Source organism: Trachinotus anak, unplaced genomic scaffold (genome assembly GCF_046630095.1).
Source record: "Trachinotus anak isolate AG129_WGS33_773 ecotype Australia unplaced genomic scaffold, CSIRO_AGI_Tana_v1 ptg000023l, whole genome shotgun sequence".
NCBI lineage: Eukaryota > Metazoa > Chordata > Actinopteri > Carangiformes > Carangidae > Trachinotus > Trachinotus anak.
In genome coordinates this window covers 312,640-330,078 of record NW_027273874.1, presented here as the reverse complement: position 1 = coordinate 330,078, position 17,439 = coordinate 312,640, and the positions used below count along the sequence as shown (strand labels likewise).

The 17,439-nt window shown below is 41.6% G+C and overlaps 2 protein-coding genes across 2 annotated transcripts; both read left to right on the top strand.

Annotated features, from left to right (window-relative positions):
* Positions 1 to 2,037: 2,037 nt before the first annotated feature.
* LOC139606788 (uncharacterized) lies at positions 2,038 to 9,744 on the top strand. The gene is made up of 8 exons (XM_071459138.1): positions 2,038 to 2,232; positions 4,092 to 4,201; positions 4,414 to 4,498; positions 4,642 to 4,837; positions 5,341 to 6,413; positions 6,509 to 7,308; positions 8,146 to 8,349; positions 8,454 to 9,744. Exons 1-8 carry the CDS (start codon positions 2,090 to 2,092, stop codon positions 8,696 to 8,698), a joined length of 2,856 nt encoding a protein of 951 aa, XP_071315239.1. The 5' UTR covers positions 2,038 to 2,089; the 3' UTR covers positions 8,699 to 9,744.
* Positions 9,745 to 11,338: 1,594 nt separating this feature from the next.
* Positions 11,339 to 16,867, top strand: mfsd8 (major facilitator superfamily domain containing 8). Its single transcript, XM_071459144.1, has 12 exons — positions 11,339 to 11,760; positions 12,023 to 12,105; positions 12,624 to 12,667; positions 12,995 to 13,235; positions 13,352 to 13,465; positions 13,607 to 13,751; positions 13,970 to 14,028; positions 14,467 to 14,575; positions 14,704 to 14,838; positions 14,927 to 15,030; positions 15,259 to 15,485; positions 15,615 to 16,867. Exons 1-12 carry the CDS (start codon positions 11,702 to 11,704, stop codon positions 15,819 to 15,821), a joined length of 1,527 nt encoding a protein of 508 aa, XP_071315245.1. The 5' UTR covers positions 11,339 to 11,701; the 3' UTR covers positions 15,822 to 16,867.
* The last annotated feature ends 572 nt before the right edge of the window (positions 16,868 to 17,439 follow it).

Below are 17,439 nucleotides of genomic sequence, written 5' to 3'. Positions count from 1 at the left end.
GTCCAATTACCGTAAGTAATTCTATTCAATTGCTAACATAGCCTAAAGTGTTTTAGCCAGTGCACAGCACGTCAACACATGAAGACCACAATTTCCTGTAATAGATAACCATAAAAATAGGAAGTTAAATTCCTATTTCCCTTGTATTTGGAGCCAAGTTATAGAATTATATCCAGGAAACTTATTAGGACACTTAGGAAATAAACACAAAGTGTCACCAAACATTTAGTCTTTTCTTCTGATGTCATTGATATTCCTGTGGCATCTGGTCACCCTTCCCTTTGCCACAAACCAGACTTGTGAAAATACATAAATTACCGTAAAGCCTTGCTTTACATCAAATAAGTAAATATTTTATATGCTATTTCGGCTTGTTTTGTTTGCCAAAATGTCATTCTCAGACAAAGAAATGAATGTTATCCCACATATTGATGTTAGTGGTCAGTTAAAGTCACTTCTTTCTTTGATTGAAGAGGGAGTCCTGCATAAAACGCACTGTCAATACCAGTCACAGAAAGAAGGAGATGAAGACTTCACACTTGTGCCTACGAAGTGCATATACAGCTTGGCACACAGATTTAGACACCAATCAGCCATAGCATTATGTCCACTGACAGGTCAAGTGAATGACTTAACTGAGAAGGAAGGGTAATTAAAGATCAATTCAGCCTGGAGTTCTTGAGAGAGGGGATGATATTAAGAGTGCATGTACTTTGGAAGAAATGATGAGGACAATATCTGACTGACACCTCCCGGGAAGGATGACATCTGCTATGCAATGTTACAGCATTTAGGTGTTTTAGCATCTATGAAGCTGCTAGATTTATCTAATAAGGGATTGGAAGTAGAGAAGTTGCCAAGTGGTTGGAAAGAGGCAGTGATTAATCCTATCAGGAAACCAGGGAACCATCAAGTCCAACAAGCAATAAGCCCAATACTGATGTCACATATAGGGAAGGTAATGCAAAGAATTTATACAGAAAGTATCTTATATGGAGAGCAGAGGGATGTAGGTCTGATTAGATCAGTGTTAGACTATGAGTGTATTGCTTATGGTTCAGCAGCAAACCTCACTAAAGAAGCTGGGGGTGCTACACACTCACGCTTTGAGACTTTGTTGTGGTGCTTTTGAAACAACTTGTGTGTCTGCTCTTCAGGTTGAGGTGAGTGAAATGCTCCTGCACAAGTGTGCAAAAAAAAAATAATGATGAACTAAAGGGCAAATGTCCAAGGGCATTTTAAAGATCGACATCCAACAGCAAAGGTACTTCTTCCATGATGGGAGATGGAAAGGGCCAAATGGCTGCACAGTGCTGTTATCAGTAACATCACCCTGTGGATGTTTCCCTCAGCTGTTTTCTATGATTTGGAACAAATGCATGTAAATAAAAGTTTTGGATATATTGCAGTCTTGGTTGAATGAGTCCAGCACTTCTATTATACTTCTATACTACTGGTTTTAGAGATGGGGTCTCTGAGACTTTTATCTAATCTTTGATGTTATCATGAACTTTTAATTTGATATAATTACAGTTATTTAAATTAAACCTGAGAAATTTAGAGGGGAAGTCCCTTGTTAGAGGAACTGCTAAAAACTTGACAATGAGCCTGAGCTAGACACTCTTTTACTTGAATGGTTGGAAACCACTAATTTAATTTTAGGTATAGTATAATACGGTATATTGTATTTTATGAGCTCATTGCGTGTTTTTAATGTAGAATCTTGCAAAATCTCAATGTTAATATCTGGAATTGAAAAGTAACCTGTAGCTAAAACGATCACGTAAATGCAGTTGAGTAAAACATATTTGCCTCTGAAATGTAGTCGAGCAGAAGCACTAAACTGCATGACACAGAAACACTTGAATAAATTACAAGTGCATCTAAACTGTGCAGCACTGTCCTCAAGTACTTGAGGGACTGATTTACTTGCACTTCCATGTGATCGCATGAAATGTCACATTCTCCTGAACAGCTGCATAACTGTGCGTTTATTTATTCTGAGGCTTGCTGTTACAATAGGTCTTTAGTTTCCTCAGAGGTGGGTGCACCCCATTTTACCATTAGAACCCCAAAGGATGTTGTGCACATGCGCGTTGTGCAATCTACCGGAGCGCCAGAGGTAGCGAAGGGAGTCCTAATGGCGGAGACTGTACGGTCGCCTTTTGACTACCGGGAGCCACCGACCCTCGACAGCGACGGGGATGGGAGCAAACCGCCGCCGCCACGGAGGTGAGTGAGCCGCGGCGAGCCTCGGGGTTTGCCGCCGCGCAGGGCTGTTGTTCACCGGAGACCTGCGAGCGAAACGCAGGAGCCAGAGCCGTTGTAGTTAACGTTAGGAGCCTTTATTCGCCTGCATGATTTCACAGTAATGTTGCAGAAAAACGGAGTCGGGGAAGTGATTTTTTTTCCCTCCCCCCCCGCTGCAGCTCCCGTGTGCTATCATGTCGCGGCTTCCCCTGCCCGCCTCGCTTCACATTTAATCACCAGCCTTTCATTTTTTTTTTGATGTTTTGACGGCACAGAAGTCTGAGGTTAGCAGCTAGAAGCTAACAGGCTAGCCGTGGTTTAGCATCAATGTTAGCATGCACCCAGCATAAACCATCAGTGTAACCCCACCGATCGGTCATCTGTTCCCCGGCGGATAACCCCTGCCGTGTGTCTGATATCTGAGACTGCAGATCCCTGAACATGTTGTGCGACAATGTCGGTAGATTCACGCTCCCTGGCTGTTCAGCTGCTGCAGATCATGACTCGTGGCTTGTTTGGCTTTGAGTAAACAAAGTTGCTGACCACGACCAAAAAGCACCTGAAAACAGCGGGCTGTCACCGGGCTCGGTGAATTAAGCACGCTTTGTTCAGGCAACCAGCCTTGTGTAAATGCATTTATACAGTATGACGTGATTGTAAAAAGGGGTGGGGCCATTAGCAATATATTGATCAAAAATCACAATGATAGGAAACAGGAACAGTGTTCTGCGATTCTGTGATTATCATGTTGTTTGGGACTGATGCACACCTGGTTTTGTCAAGGTAAGCTTCCAGCAATCCAGCAGTAATGTGCTAAAATAAATTCTTCTGTACATTCAAGTAAAGTCAAGGATGGCGGTTGGACTACAGTCACTATACAGCCAGTAAATTTTATTTTAAGTGGGCTACAGCTGAAACAAATAGTCGATCAACAGAAAAATAGTCAGGAACTATTTAGATAATTGATTAAATCTTTGTGTAATTTTCAACCACAAGTGCCAAATATTCCAACCTTAGAGTTAGTGACAGTAACCTGAACCTAATTATTCAATTAGGGCTGCAATTTCAGATTATTGTCATCACTGATTAATCTAATGATTATGTTTTCAGATAATCATTTAGTCTGTGACACTTCAAAAATTGTTGAAAATGGCCATCACAACTTTTTGTCTGACCAAAATACAAGTGAATTTTTACTTTGCAATGATATTTGAAAAAGGAAAGCAGGAAATCATCTCATTAGAAAGTCTCTAAATTGTTGGGTTATGAATTGTTGCTTGGAAAAACCATTTTAAAATGATTTTCTTTTTTTTTAGCATAAGGAGAATGTGATGGGCATAATTTACTATCGGGTGGTTTATCTAGAAAATGATCTGAAGATTAATAGATATTGGAAATAATTCTTAATTGCAGCCCTCAAGTGGGACACAATGAACAGTGTGAATGCGCGGCTTTCCCTTAAATGTATCGTCTGATTTTAAACATTAAACATGTAGCATTGAGAGCTCTCCCTACATACTCGATCAAAGCTAACAACCTCATTTGTGCAAAAATACAAATTTCCTAATGGCTTTGTTTTGATGACATGTCAATTTAGAGGCATTTAAATTACAAACACCCTGTCATCACCACTGCTCATAGCCTTATTGTTACAGTGGATGAGTCATCCACCTGGTAGAGCGGCTCTGATAAGATTGAAGCATTGCTTTCGCCACAGGTATCACAAATGCGCCGCTCGTTTGGGCTGGCCTCCACCCGGATACTTCCAGGAAGAAAGTCTCAGGCACTGCTTTGTTGAATGTATCATTATGCTAAATGAAGCCCTGGTCTTGTTTTTACAGCCGTGTGTGTGGGAGAAAAAGGAAGGGGACACCTGTGAAGGTGTGTGACCGAGCGTATGTAACAGAAGATGAGGAGGAGGAGAGCATGTCAGAACACAGCTACAGCCCTGGTATATATAGAAACAAACACACACACACACACACACACTTTTTGCCACATGCTGTCGGTGTTTTTATCCACTCTGGTGCTTATGGAAAACAAGCGTGCTATGTTGTTATCAGTGTATTGTAGTAAGGAGAGGCACCTTGTACCTTTCAAACTTAAGGCCTGTGGTTGTTGATGAAGCTGTTACGATGTGTTGAACAGTCTCCTCTGTCCCAGGTGATGGCCAGTACCCAGAGGGTGCAGAAGACCGCCTCCCTCCACCTGGCAGTCCCTACTACCTGCCTGATCCCACTCAGCTCTGGTAAGGAGGACCCTCGCCATTTAAAAAAAAATAAAATAAAAAAAATAAAAAAAAGAAAGAAAGAAAGAAAAAACTTTAACTATGCGTTGCTCTGCTTTTTAGGTAGGGGGTCCATATCGCTAATGTCAGTTTATGTCTTTCAGTGTGCCAGAGTTGGGAGAGGAAGGGGCGAGTGGTGTTCGGGGGCCTGTGCTCTTCCATCCGCCTCCAAACTGCCGGATTCGAGAGGTCCACTGTGGGACCCAGGTGCGGTTGGTCGTCATAGCAATCCGAGACATTGCCAAAGGGGAGGAGATCACAGTGGACTACAGCCTGACAGACTGGGGCGAGAATGCAATGGTGAGCAACTAAGTTGATAATAACTTGAATAAAGTGGACAAGGACAAGTCTGGTTATAGTCTGTTTTTTTTTTTTTTTATGTCAACAAATTCAATGAAAAGTCAACACCCAACAATGAATTGATCATTCTAACAAGTGTTGGCTGTGAAGCCACAGGCTGTAGTTTATTTTGAGGTGATCCCTCATACACAGTTCTGATGCTGTAAATAAACACAAATGCACAAGTGAAAAAAGTCCCCACAAAAATACTGCTTGCTCCTAAAATTTTATATTTGTGACCAGTTTTGATTTGGGCTTGGGACTGAGTAGGAAACTCAGAAAGTATTGCAAAATAGATTGACACATTATTAGTTTTTTTTTCACATGATTTCTGGACAACAACAGAAAAATGAAAATCACTTTTAACATTTAACCCCAAGTGTATTAAAAATGTAGATCCTGTTAATGTAGCTACATGTTGAGCTAATGGGGTTTGTTTGAATTTGAAATCTGTCTCTCACCAGGAGGATGAGGCTGGCCCGCACCCACTGTCCCTGTCTGTGTCTGATTACCTTACCCCCTCCTGGTCGTTATCACCCTCATCCTCCCCACTCACCCACTCTGAACCCAGCGACTCTGATCGTGAGGAGGACGAAGAGGAGGAAGATGATGATGACGATGACGATGATGAAGAAGAGGAAATTGAAGAAATACGGGGCCGTATGCTGCGCCGCCGCAAGAAGCGCAAGATGCCAGCTGCTGTCAATTCAAAGAAGAAGAGTGCGCCCACCGCCTCCAGAGGACCTGGGCGCCCGTGCTCTTCCTTTTCCCGCCCAGCACCTGTCGCACCCCCGGTCAGATCCCAGTCCCAGCCCCCAGTCAGCTCTCTGGCACCCCCGACCACCAACATCAACAATAACATTAACATAAACATTGGCAGCTCCAGCGGTGCCACGGTGAGCCGGCGGCAGCACTGCCCGTACTGTGGCCGCCACTATCGCTCTCTGGCACGGCACCTGGAGAAACACCATGCCAACCAACCCGAGGTCAGAACAGCCATGGAGCTGGCACACCTCCACACGCACAACTCCTCAAATGGCAGCGCCTCACACCCTCAACCCTCATCATCCTCCACCGCCGCTACTCACAGTCATTCCTTTGCTGTCCCTCAGCCTTCCGCTTCAAACCCTGCACCACCCTCTCTCTTCTCCAGGGAGAGGGAATCACCGGCGACTCGCTCGAGCACAGGCGCCGTCTCCTTCTCACTCTCGCTTTCACCTCCTTCCTCGGCTCAACCTGCAGCCGCCAAGAAAGGGCCAAGCTTACCACTGCCTGCCGCAAAACGCCCTGCAACCCCGATGGTGGCCAGGGTAAAGAGTCCATCACCGCCTCCGCCGCCTACTCCCAGAAGGGGTCGGAGGATGAAGAAGGAAAAGCAGGAGGAGCAGCAGAAAGTGGAGGTGGAGAGCTTGAGAGGCCAAGAGGAGCTGGTTCCACCTCCCACTCCGGAGCCAGACATAGATCCAGAAGAAGAGCTGGAGCTTAGTGGAGAAGGGGAAGAAGATGCACCAGAGGAGAAAAATGGAGAGATTGTAAGGTGTGGCTTTCTTACTGTACATATTATTAACATATTGGTAACGTTGTTGGGTAGTGCATCATGATTTCAGCTGCTGTTTCTCTCTCTGTTTCCAGCACACACAGACATCACATGTCACCACTGCTCTCTTCCCTCTCCTGTCTGGTCCTCTACCTCCGCCGCCAGCAGCACTCCTCTTTCCTTTCTTTAACGCGCTCGCCTCACTCTGCGGAGGCCTGGCGCCTGCTCTGCCATTCTAGCCTCTCACTGCTCATCCTCTACAACCGCCACCGTGAATGTGAGGTGGCCAAGCTCACTGTTCAGGACTACCGCAACCGTGTCACCCCACAGAGCAGCTCCAACATGAGCTCCCCCTCTGGCATGGAAGCGCTCTTGTCCCCCTTTGAGCGCCAGGTCCTCTGTCATCTCCCACGGGCTGGTGTTTTAGGCAAGCGCGGCCGCATCCAGCCGCTTATTCTCCCGCCACACTGTGAGTCCTGTCTGGACCTGCTTCTTCAAACCAGCCCCAACGTGGGTGTGGACCCAGAGAGCCCCTATGTCTTCTCCCGGCCCTACCACTCTCCTGCCACCCCTCTCCGGGGCACAGACCTCCTGAGAAACCTTGCACGAGCGAGCGGGGCCAAGAACCCCGGAGCACTGACAGCAACGCGAGTGCGGCGTCAGGTAGCCATCCTTACACAACTGCTACTATTAGAGGAGGGTGAGGGTCAGGGTGGAGCTACCAAACGCTTGGAGGACTTCCTGGAGCGAGAGTACCATGTGACCCAGAACTGCTCTAGTATCATACGTGATCCGGCACTCATGGGTCGTGTGGGTCGTGTTGTTCTTTATGGAGAGAGGGAAGGTGTACTTTTCAGAGGGATGAGCCTGCAGCACATCTGCCTTGAGTTAGACGGTAAGGAATTACATTAGATATTTTCTGTTTTCACTAAAAAATGGACCCCTGGGCCCATCAGAAGGTATTTCATGAGAACCTTTGGTAAGTTTGAACTCCAGACATCTGTTTTGAGTAATGTTAAGTGTCAGCATATTGGTATTTTTAAAGTGGAACTATTAATATGTATTGGACTCTGAAAGGAATGTCAGCCACTTGAATAATTTAAGGGGTCAACTGTTAGCGGTGAATAGCATTTGGGTCAACAATCCACAGTTCTAATTTCTGGAAAAAAACACTGTTATTAAGTTAATCAGGTGTTATTTTTCTATTTTTCAAAAATTCAATGCAGATGTTTTTTTTTTTTCTAGCAACGGAAAATGACATTTGTGGATATTTCAAAACATGTCCAAATAAAACCAACATTATTTGCATTGCTAGATAACATGTACGTAGAAATTTTTTTTTTTTTTTTTAGATTTGTAAATATTAATTCATTTATTCATGTATTTATTCATTCCCTCCCTTAAAGTGTCATTTTTAAAGCTCAAAAAGCTACAACACTACAAAGCACACTTATGATTGGGATATGGAATATTACAAATAGTTCAAATTTAGGACACAATTTAATAGCGGTATTATTATATTTAATTTTAGAGCTGAGCAAAGTATGAGTCTATTGTGAGTCTGCCAGGGGGTCAGTTGGTTTTAACATATTTTATAGCCAGATTCTTGTCAGCCAGATTTTTCATTGAGAAACATTTTTAAAAGTAACAGTTCTGCAGTTGATCCTTTTGCTCAAAAAAATGTTAAGCTGTATGTTAGTCATTAGATTTTTGTGTTATCTCTGTCCTACAGTGATGTCTGGAAACTCGGCGGACTCCTTCTCAGAAGATTCTGAGGCAGAAGAAGAGAAGGAGGAAGTCAAGGAGAAGGCTGAGGTGATGGTGAAGAAGAAAGGACCAGGCCGACCACCACGCAAGAAGAGAGCACCCATTCCTTCTCCAGTTAGTCCATCAATAGCCAATGTACATAAGAGGCGATGTATTCCACCTAAATCAGGTAAACAACAGCCAATAACAGTCTAACTTCCCGAGCATCATAATTTATTTGATGATGTCCAATGTCATTCACTTACACTTTGTAACGCCCTCTTTATCTCATAGGCAAACGTGGAGTGCTGAAGCGCCCCTGGTCAGAGGCGGAGCGTGTAGCAGTGGAGACTCACCTGAAGAGGAACCTCATGGAGCTGCGCGTCCCTGCGAAGGCAGACTGCGAGCGCTGTCTCGAACTCTGCCCTATGCTGGTGAGCAACCAGCGAGACTGGAGGGCAATCAAGTTTTACGTCCACAACCGTATCCAGCTGCTGAAGAAGCAGGGCAGGAGGGAAAGCGCCGCCGCAGTCTGCTAGAGCAAAACAAAGAGGTGGCAAAGGACACATACCATAATGTATAAACCACCAGCAATCACAATGAAGAGGACAACTCTTGGCCATGGTGGAGAGCCGCTTCTCCTTCTCTTTTCTTTTGTGGACACAGCACCTAAAGTTAGGTGCTTTCCCGGTCTCATCACTCTGGTCATAAGGGAGTAGTGTAATAAAAGTGACTAAGCTAAGAAACAGATGGGTTTGCTCCAGTTGAGAATCATTCGTACCCAGTGTCGGGGATGCCCAGCGTCTGTATCCGAGATGTATTTTTCAGTGGTTGGACAAGATGTACTTGTAAGTGTGAATATGAGTTCAGAAACAGCAAATGCTTTTTTTTTTTTTTCTTTTCTTTTTTTTTTTAAAGGTCTTTTTTATGTCATTTTTACTTTACTAGATAGCTGACAGTGGAGTGGAGAGTGTTAGGAGATGCAGAAGGGAGAAGGTGACATGCAACAAAGGGCGTCTGGAGTGATGCGGTATGTGCTTTAGGCCTCAAGACCACCAGGACATGCTACAACAAATGGTCCTTAGTCTAGCATTTGCTTCCACAGAAGGCTGATGACCAAACATGAATGTGTAAAGCTTTGGAGGAAAAAACCGAAGTTGTGATGGTTAAAAATCCCCACAGAAAAACTACTTGTCTTCAGGACTGAAACGTGTATGAACTTGTATAGTTTGTGTTTGATATTGACTTGGCATTGTGCCCCCACCCCATGGCACCCAACTGACAAGTGTATTAAAAAAAAGTATTCTTCAAAGTCTTGGACCATGATGCACCTGTGAATTGGTTCTTGCATACCTCTTGTACCATGATCATAGTCAGACTAGTTGTATCAAGGCACGCCTACTTGAACTTATTGCGTATCAGAATTTTTAAACAAATTTTATTTCAGAATCAACATATGGTCATATTCACAATGTAAATACTTCCTAATGTATGAAAAGTATACAGTAGTGATTACAAAGTTAGTATTGTGTTATGGTGTACATACTGTAAATACTATCTGTACTTATTAAAGTGTATGACATTTTGCTGTGTTTTCTTAAACTCGATTGTAAAGTGAGTTTTACACTGGACAGAGTGAAACATAGACAAATAAATACAGGATCTCATTGAGTTGATTCAAAAAACTGTCACAAAAAGTGCACACATTATAAATGACTTTAAATTTTAACATCAATCATTGAACAGACATCAACAAACAGGATAAAAAATATGGATACCACTCTATACAATAATACAGGTTAAGGAAAACCTAAATACACTCATAAAAAATGAGTTTAGATCTGACAACACCTCAAGATAATGTAGATACTTCTCTGGCACCATCGACCCCTCCCTCCTGATTCAACCAGACCAGCCAACCTCCAACTGTTAGAACACGCTTCACTCTCGCCCTCAGGTGATTTAATAAATCATCAGACACTTGCACTTTACAAGTCAAAAGCCCAGTAAAATGCATTTTTTGTGGTTTGTGTCAGCTTGAGGATGTGGTTGTATTAGTTTCATTTTCTGTAATTCAAACAGAAGATATGGCTACATGAGTGCAACAAGTGAATGTCATCAAACCAGTTTCTAATCCAGTATGTAGCCGCATATGCTGAAGTGAAGATCTTCAACTACCTCCCCACTGCCCATAACTGTCTAGTATATTAGCACAGCATATTCATAATTTATGATACCTTGCTAGCAATTGTGTTTTTTTTCAGTGCATCTTTCGCTGAGTGTGCATCTTAATAAAATACCAATTTATTACACCAAATTTATTTAAAATGTATAGAAATGGTACAAAAAAGTATTAATCAAATAGTGACCACAAAGAAAGGCTCAAAGGTAAAATTGTAAGAATGAAGGTTAAAACTGAAAAGTAAAATAGGTTTGAGAATGATCACATAAAGTAAGTAGTTGTGAGTAAAACTAGTCATTATAGACTCCATGGAGCCTTACTAGGGGCAGCACAGTTCAGTGGTATTAGTTAACTACTAATATAGGCATGTTTAGAAGGCTTACCTGTTGTATTAAAAACATTTGGAACATGCTTAAAGCAACTGAAGGCCCAGTCCAGAAAAAAAACCTCTTCGTCCTTTCCTAAGGTTTATTTTCCCTTTCATTCTTCTGTTGATGGAAGGAGGAAGACACACCTGTCCTGGTGTAATTGTCCAAACAGCAATAGTTCATTCCTCTATTACCTAATACACCTGAACTATAGACCACTGCATGCCTTATAATGCTGTATTCCTAACACGTGTATTTATATTCTTCTGTTAGTTAAGCTACATCGAGCATGGTGCTTTGATAGAGTATACCAGGTCCTGTTCAAACACACATGTGCAAACACGGGACGGGAGTGTTTACATGGTTTGGGAATTCTCACGTGAGTCTGCTGTTTCAAGGTAAAAGGCAAACACCAGAGTGTGACCGGATGTTATAAGATGTTGGCTTCGAAATAAAAGCATATAGTCGGGCACGGTTTCAAAAATCGAGCAATCAATTCCTGGACTGGTCGGCATACCTATAACCAAGTGTATCAAAAATAGTTGGCTATGCCTTGAATGGTCCATTTCCCAATCGAATAACAATTTTACTTTGATACAATTATGATTTGGGCTTATTTTGAAATTTCTAACCGGAAGTTGTGATTTTAATTAGCGGACTTGATCATGCCCAAGACTAGCTATCTCTGGTATCATAGTCCAATTTAGTAAGCTTTTAGGTGGTGTACTGAAGTTTAAGGACGTCGGTTGGAAAGTGCTCCACTGAACGCCATGGAGTTAGTTAGGCAAACGTTTTTACAATGATGTGAAATGTTGTTTTGAGTTGCTAACGTTAGCCGATACTTTAGCTAGCTCTGTAGAGCTTTTCGGAAGAGTTGTAGCTCGTCTAGTTCACTGACTGTCCTCTGCTAAATGGCGACTTAGCGACACGGCTTCACGTCTCCAGAGTCCGCAGCAGCGTCATAGTTTTGTCGGGTTGATACTTAAACCAAAATGTCACAACTTGTCGACTCCGATGAGACCACTCCATTGCTAAGGGATGATACAAGCAGGTGAGTGCAGAGTTCAACAGCCGCTGGAGAAAATCGGCCAGTTTAACTTTAGATGAGTAAACATTAAACAGGGAACTCTGCAAGTGCGTTGTTTACCAAACAGGTAGCCGGAGAACTGGTATTACTAGCACATGTGATTCATGCATTATGTAAGTCATCTGAGTGAGATTGGTTTGCTAGTATTTCAGCCTGTCCCGTTTATCAAGCCTATGTCAATAACTTCGAACCACCTGTGCTGTCTTGTCCCCTTGCCTGAGTGCAGTGATGACTCCCAGGATGAAGATTACAAGAGTCGGTGGAGGTCCATCCGAGTCATGTACTTCACCATGTTTCTCAGCAGTGTAGGTGAGGATGCCTTCAAGTTACAGAGATTTTAACACTTACACTTGTATAATGTTGAAGGCCAGTTGCAGATACATTTCATTAAGGTTACAACAAGTTGTGTATGTATGGGAAAAGGGCCTCCTCTATGCTGAGGTGTTGAATAATGATTAAGGAGACTGTCCTTTAACTGCCTGCCCCGTCACACACTAAATCAGTGCCTGTTCTGCTCTTCAGTCATTGAACATACATCTGATATCCCTGTAGAAAGACAGAGCAGATCACGTAATCCTCCTGTGGCCAACTCTGAATCACCAAAACATATTCTATATTTTTGCTGAGTTTGTCAATTCTAACAATCATATTTGTCAGCTCAGAGATGCATACAGAAAAACATTTTTCAACCGAACCAGCTTAACAAAATACACACAAAACACACACAGCAGGTATGACATTTCTTCACCCTGAAAGGTATGATATGATTCATAACTCAGTGTTAGGGATTTTTGTTAGCATGGAATTCATTTTAGGTGTCTTTTCAGGTTTCACCATTGTCATCACATCACTTTGGCCCTATTTACAAAAGGTATGTATGACTTGGTATTTTTCTTGGTTTAAAGTGTGTTGGCTGATGAAATTAGGGTGCTGTGTTTTTGCTGTTCAAAGGCAATCTTGGCAGGGTAAACAGGAAGTGAAAGAAGCTACAAAGAAGAACATTTGGAAACTTAATTTTGGATTTAGGAGAAGTTCTGTACTTACCCCTGTGCAGTACTTCTGCAGTTAAAACTGAGTAGTTAAGCACTTCTTCTTGGGCACATCCTGGTTATGTGTCAAAGATATAAGAGGATGCTTCAGTAATTTTAGCAATGTCATCCCCATGCTTTTACATTGTTTTCATCTTTGTTTCATACAGATTGATGATAGCGCCAATGCCAGCTTCCTGGGATGGGTGGTGGCAGCCTACAGTCTCGGTCAGATGGTGGCTTCACCCATTTTTGGCCTGTGGTCTAATTACCGACCACGCAGGGAGCCATTGGTGTGCTCCATCTTCATCAACCTGTCAGCCAATATCTATTACGCCTATGCATACCTGCCCAAAACCAATAACAAGTTCCACATGCTCATGTCCAGAGCCTTTGTGGGCTTTGGAGCAGGTGATGTGTGAGATTCTTATTTGCTCTTAAACTGTGCACGTGTCTTTGCTCTACCATATGATGATGTGGTCAGTGTCACACATTTCCTAAAGTTAGATTTGATCTTTTCATGGCAGGCAATGTTGCTGTGGTGAGGTCCTATGTTGCCGGAGCTACATCACTGAAGGAGAGAACCAGTGCCATGGCGAACATGAGCGCCTGTCAGGCCCTAGGTTTCATCCTGGGACCAGGTAAAGATGGCTTTATTTTGTTCAGGTTATGTAAACCTGCCCGGTATACTGGCAGTGCTGTGGGTGTCATTTTTGTTGTGAAAAAACAACAAGGAAGAAGTTGCAGTTTTAATTTTTAACTTTTGTATTTGTACATGTCAGCTCTTCAGGCAAGCCTGTCATTCATCGGCGAGCATGGTTTCACAGTGAATATCATAGACCTGCAGCTCAACATGTACACTGCTCCTGCTTTACTGGCTGCAGTGTTTGGCCTAATCAACATCCTGCTGGTACTCTTGGTGCTGAGGTGAGGCTTTCCCCCGCAGAAATACACAATGTGTTGTACTTAATTAGTCTTTGGAGCTTAAGTACACCGGATTCAGACCACTTCACTATGTCTTTCAAAATTGATTTATTTAATAAAGCTACACTCCTGGTTCATGTACCATGCTTCTCAGCGGTCACAAATAATCTTTTAATTTCATCAATGATATTAATAAGGCCTGTCTTGATTCTCACTAACAGAGAGCACCGTGTTGATGACCACGGAAGACACATTCAAGCCATCAACTACGCATCAGAAGGTATGTGTTGCCCTACTCTCTTCTTAGGCAGGATTATTAAAAAAGGTAATCACACAAATGTCAGTATAGAAGAAGAAAGAGGTCTGTATAAATTTCATAATTTGAAATAACCATCTCTTTTTTCTTTTAACCAAATTTTTATTACTTTTATAAGAACAAGTAGTAGCATACTATTCAAGTAAATGTGCTGCACTGAGCCATATCCTGGAATGTAATCTACTGGAAAAAAAAAATATATATTTTAGGCTAAGAGGTCATCATATTTCTAATAAGTGTAATGAACAGTGTGTGACATCTTCAGGAGAGAGCAAGACAAGGCAGCTCAGTCCCTCGCCTGCAGGAATTGTGAGACAGGATACTGTATATGTGCAGTATCTGTTGGAGAACATTGGTCAGTGTTTCTTGGTTGAATCCTTTCTCCCCTTTCTTCTCCTGTAGATAGAGTTGACATTAGTGAAGAAACTGATGAGACAATCGACCAGGTAGCGGTCGTGACCTCCAACGTCCTCTTCTTCATTGTCATGTTCATTTTTGCCGTCTTTGAGACGTATGTATTTCATTATTGAGTACAGAAATACTCAAATCAGAATGCAGTTTTTACTATCTTATGCCTGCATCTTCATATTCAACTGCATATGTTTCCGGACCTGACTGTATATGTTTATGATCTTTCAGAATTGCCACCCCTTTGTCCATGGACATGTTTGCCTGGACAAGGAAAGAAGCTGTTCTCTACAATGGCATCATCATCTGCTGCATTGGATTTGAATCCATTCTTGTGTTTCTGGTTGTAAAAGTGGCTTCTCAAAGGTACCCTCACTCACGAATCTGCTGAATAAAAATACATCTCAACTTGCTAGAGTTTGGTTTAACACGAGGAATGTTTACTTCCTTCCAGGGTTGGGGATCGTCCTGTGTTGCTAGCAGGCTTGGCCATTATATTCTGTGGCTTCTTTATCCTGCTTCCATGGGGAAATCATTACCCCAAAATCCAGTGGGCAGGTATGGATTGTTGCACAAACTGTTTCACTTTCCTTTGTTGCAGTGATAAATTACTACAAATTGAATGCCAGTTTGGCTTTTTGACCTTTTTTTTTAATAATACAGCTTTGCCTGTGAAGTTTAAACAGAATGCTGTGCAGTAGCAAGAATACTTTTCAGAGTTATGAATATGTTTGAGAATTCAAATGCACTTACTTGTTTTGTTTTGTTTTTCTTTTCAAAATACAGACCTCAAAAACAACTCATTGGTCAGTCAGATATCTAAAGCCACAATAGCTTCCAACAGCTCTTCGGAGCCGACAGGCTGCCCATATGACCAGACCTGGTGCCAGTATACACCCGCAATACACCTAGCCCAGTACATCTCATCTGACATCTTGATTGGGGTGGGATACCCAGCCTGCAACGTGATGTCCTACACACTGTATTCCAAAATCCTTGGACCAAAACCTCAGGTAAGAAGACTGCAGGATAATGGAAGTGTTATTTTAACAAATAGAACATTTCCAAAAATGTTGTTTTATTTTGAAATGTGATCATCTTTTGAGAACCCATAATGTGGATGTTTACTGTTGCTTCTGCAGGGTGTGTACATGGGGTGGTTGACTGCCTCTGGCAGTGGTGCGCGGACATTGGGCCCTGTCTTTGTCTCCCAGGTTTATACCATCCTGGGGCCTCGTTGGGCCTTTAGCCTCATCTGTGGTATGGTGGTAGGGGCCATCATCCTCCTCAGCTCCGCTTATCACAGACTCATTGCATTTTCTGTACGCTATGGAAGGACTTTAGAATAACAATTCCCCCTGGAAAGACTGATGGCAGGTTCCTACTTTTATTCTCAAAGACTTTTGGCCAAAATCCTGGCTATGTTGATGGTTTTTTTGTTGTTGCCACTCACTTTCCAATGTGGTAACTGATAAGCCTTTGAATGATTGTGACTCAGGGTTGACCTTTAAACTCTAAGGCGAAGAGATAAGGCCAGGTTATTCCTCATGACTTGACCAAAGATGGCTGCTTCGCTTTGAGTTCAAAGGGTGTTAGAACTGCAGCTACACTTTTACTCATTCGTGAAAGAAACCATGTGACACATACTCATAATCATGTAAGGCAATGTCTCATATGAGGTGAGGCCATGATATCAAACAGATTACAGTTTTAAATCAACAAGTTATTAAACATGTGTTACTGAAACATTGTAAGTCATAGTACAAGTATAGCATTGTTGGTTTTAAAGATAAATGAATTCCAAAATATATGAATACAGAGACTATTTTAGCAAAGCATTTGCAAAACTTGGAAAGGTTTTGAGTCTGCATTAAATCATGAAATTAATTTTTGGAATCCACAGGCACATGAACAGTCCATGTGAGCAACCATGACCTAATTAATGGTACTTGAATATAAGTATCAAATTGTTTATTTAGTTTTTACTGACAGAAAATGTGCTGACTATTGAAATAAGTTTGATTAATTGGATGTGGCATTCCTTATACTGTATACTGTCCTGCACGTTTTTCATTTTGCTGTTTCAGTGAAGAATATGAAAGATGTAATTTTACTGTGCAGTGATTTTTGTTGTGCAAAAAATATGACTCTCGAAAGATAAACCAACATGACATAGGGCACATAAATGAAATATTTCCACTAAAACTGTTCTACATTGAACTGTTTTCCTCATGGGGAAAATACTGATATTTTTCCTACTTCCGTTAAAAGCTTTACTTGTGGTTGTTTAACACTGCAGGTTGTTGTCTACCTGAAATAATTCAGAAAGTGATGTGTGAATGTGTGTATGCTAATGATTAATTAAGTGATGCATTAAAGTTTTTATGTGATCTTACATTATCTGTGTTAATACATTAATATTGTCATTTTCAGGTTAATCCGGAATGATAAAGCAATCAAGGGAGAAAGGGGTTTTTCATCCTATGTATACAGGATGAAGGATGCTATAGAAGAGATTTAAAATGTTCACATGCATCACAAGAGACAGATAAAGAGAAATCCACTAGCAAGCTATTTACATGAAAGAAATCTGAAATTAAATAACATTTAAAAGCTGTACACATTACAATATAAATTAGCCTAATTATACAAATAAGTCTCGTGCAAAATCTGTTACAATTGTAACAAAGACTTTATAAAATAAAAAATGAAATTATAGACACATAGGTATAAGTATAAACAATAAATACAATACACCATACAATGTGCAATATTGAATATATATTAGATATGTGCATGATTTATAATACAAACTATATATGTAATATTGTGATACAATATGCACTATAAAAGAGTAAAAATTGTGGTTTTATTTATTATTTATAGTTAATTTAAAAATATTATTAATATGAATATATTTGTATGAATGATTTTAGTTCCAAACCATGGCTCTATAATGAGGAACAT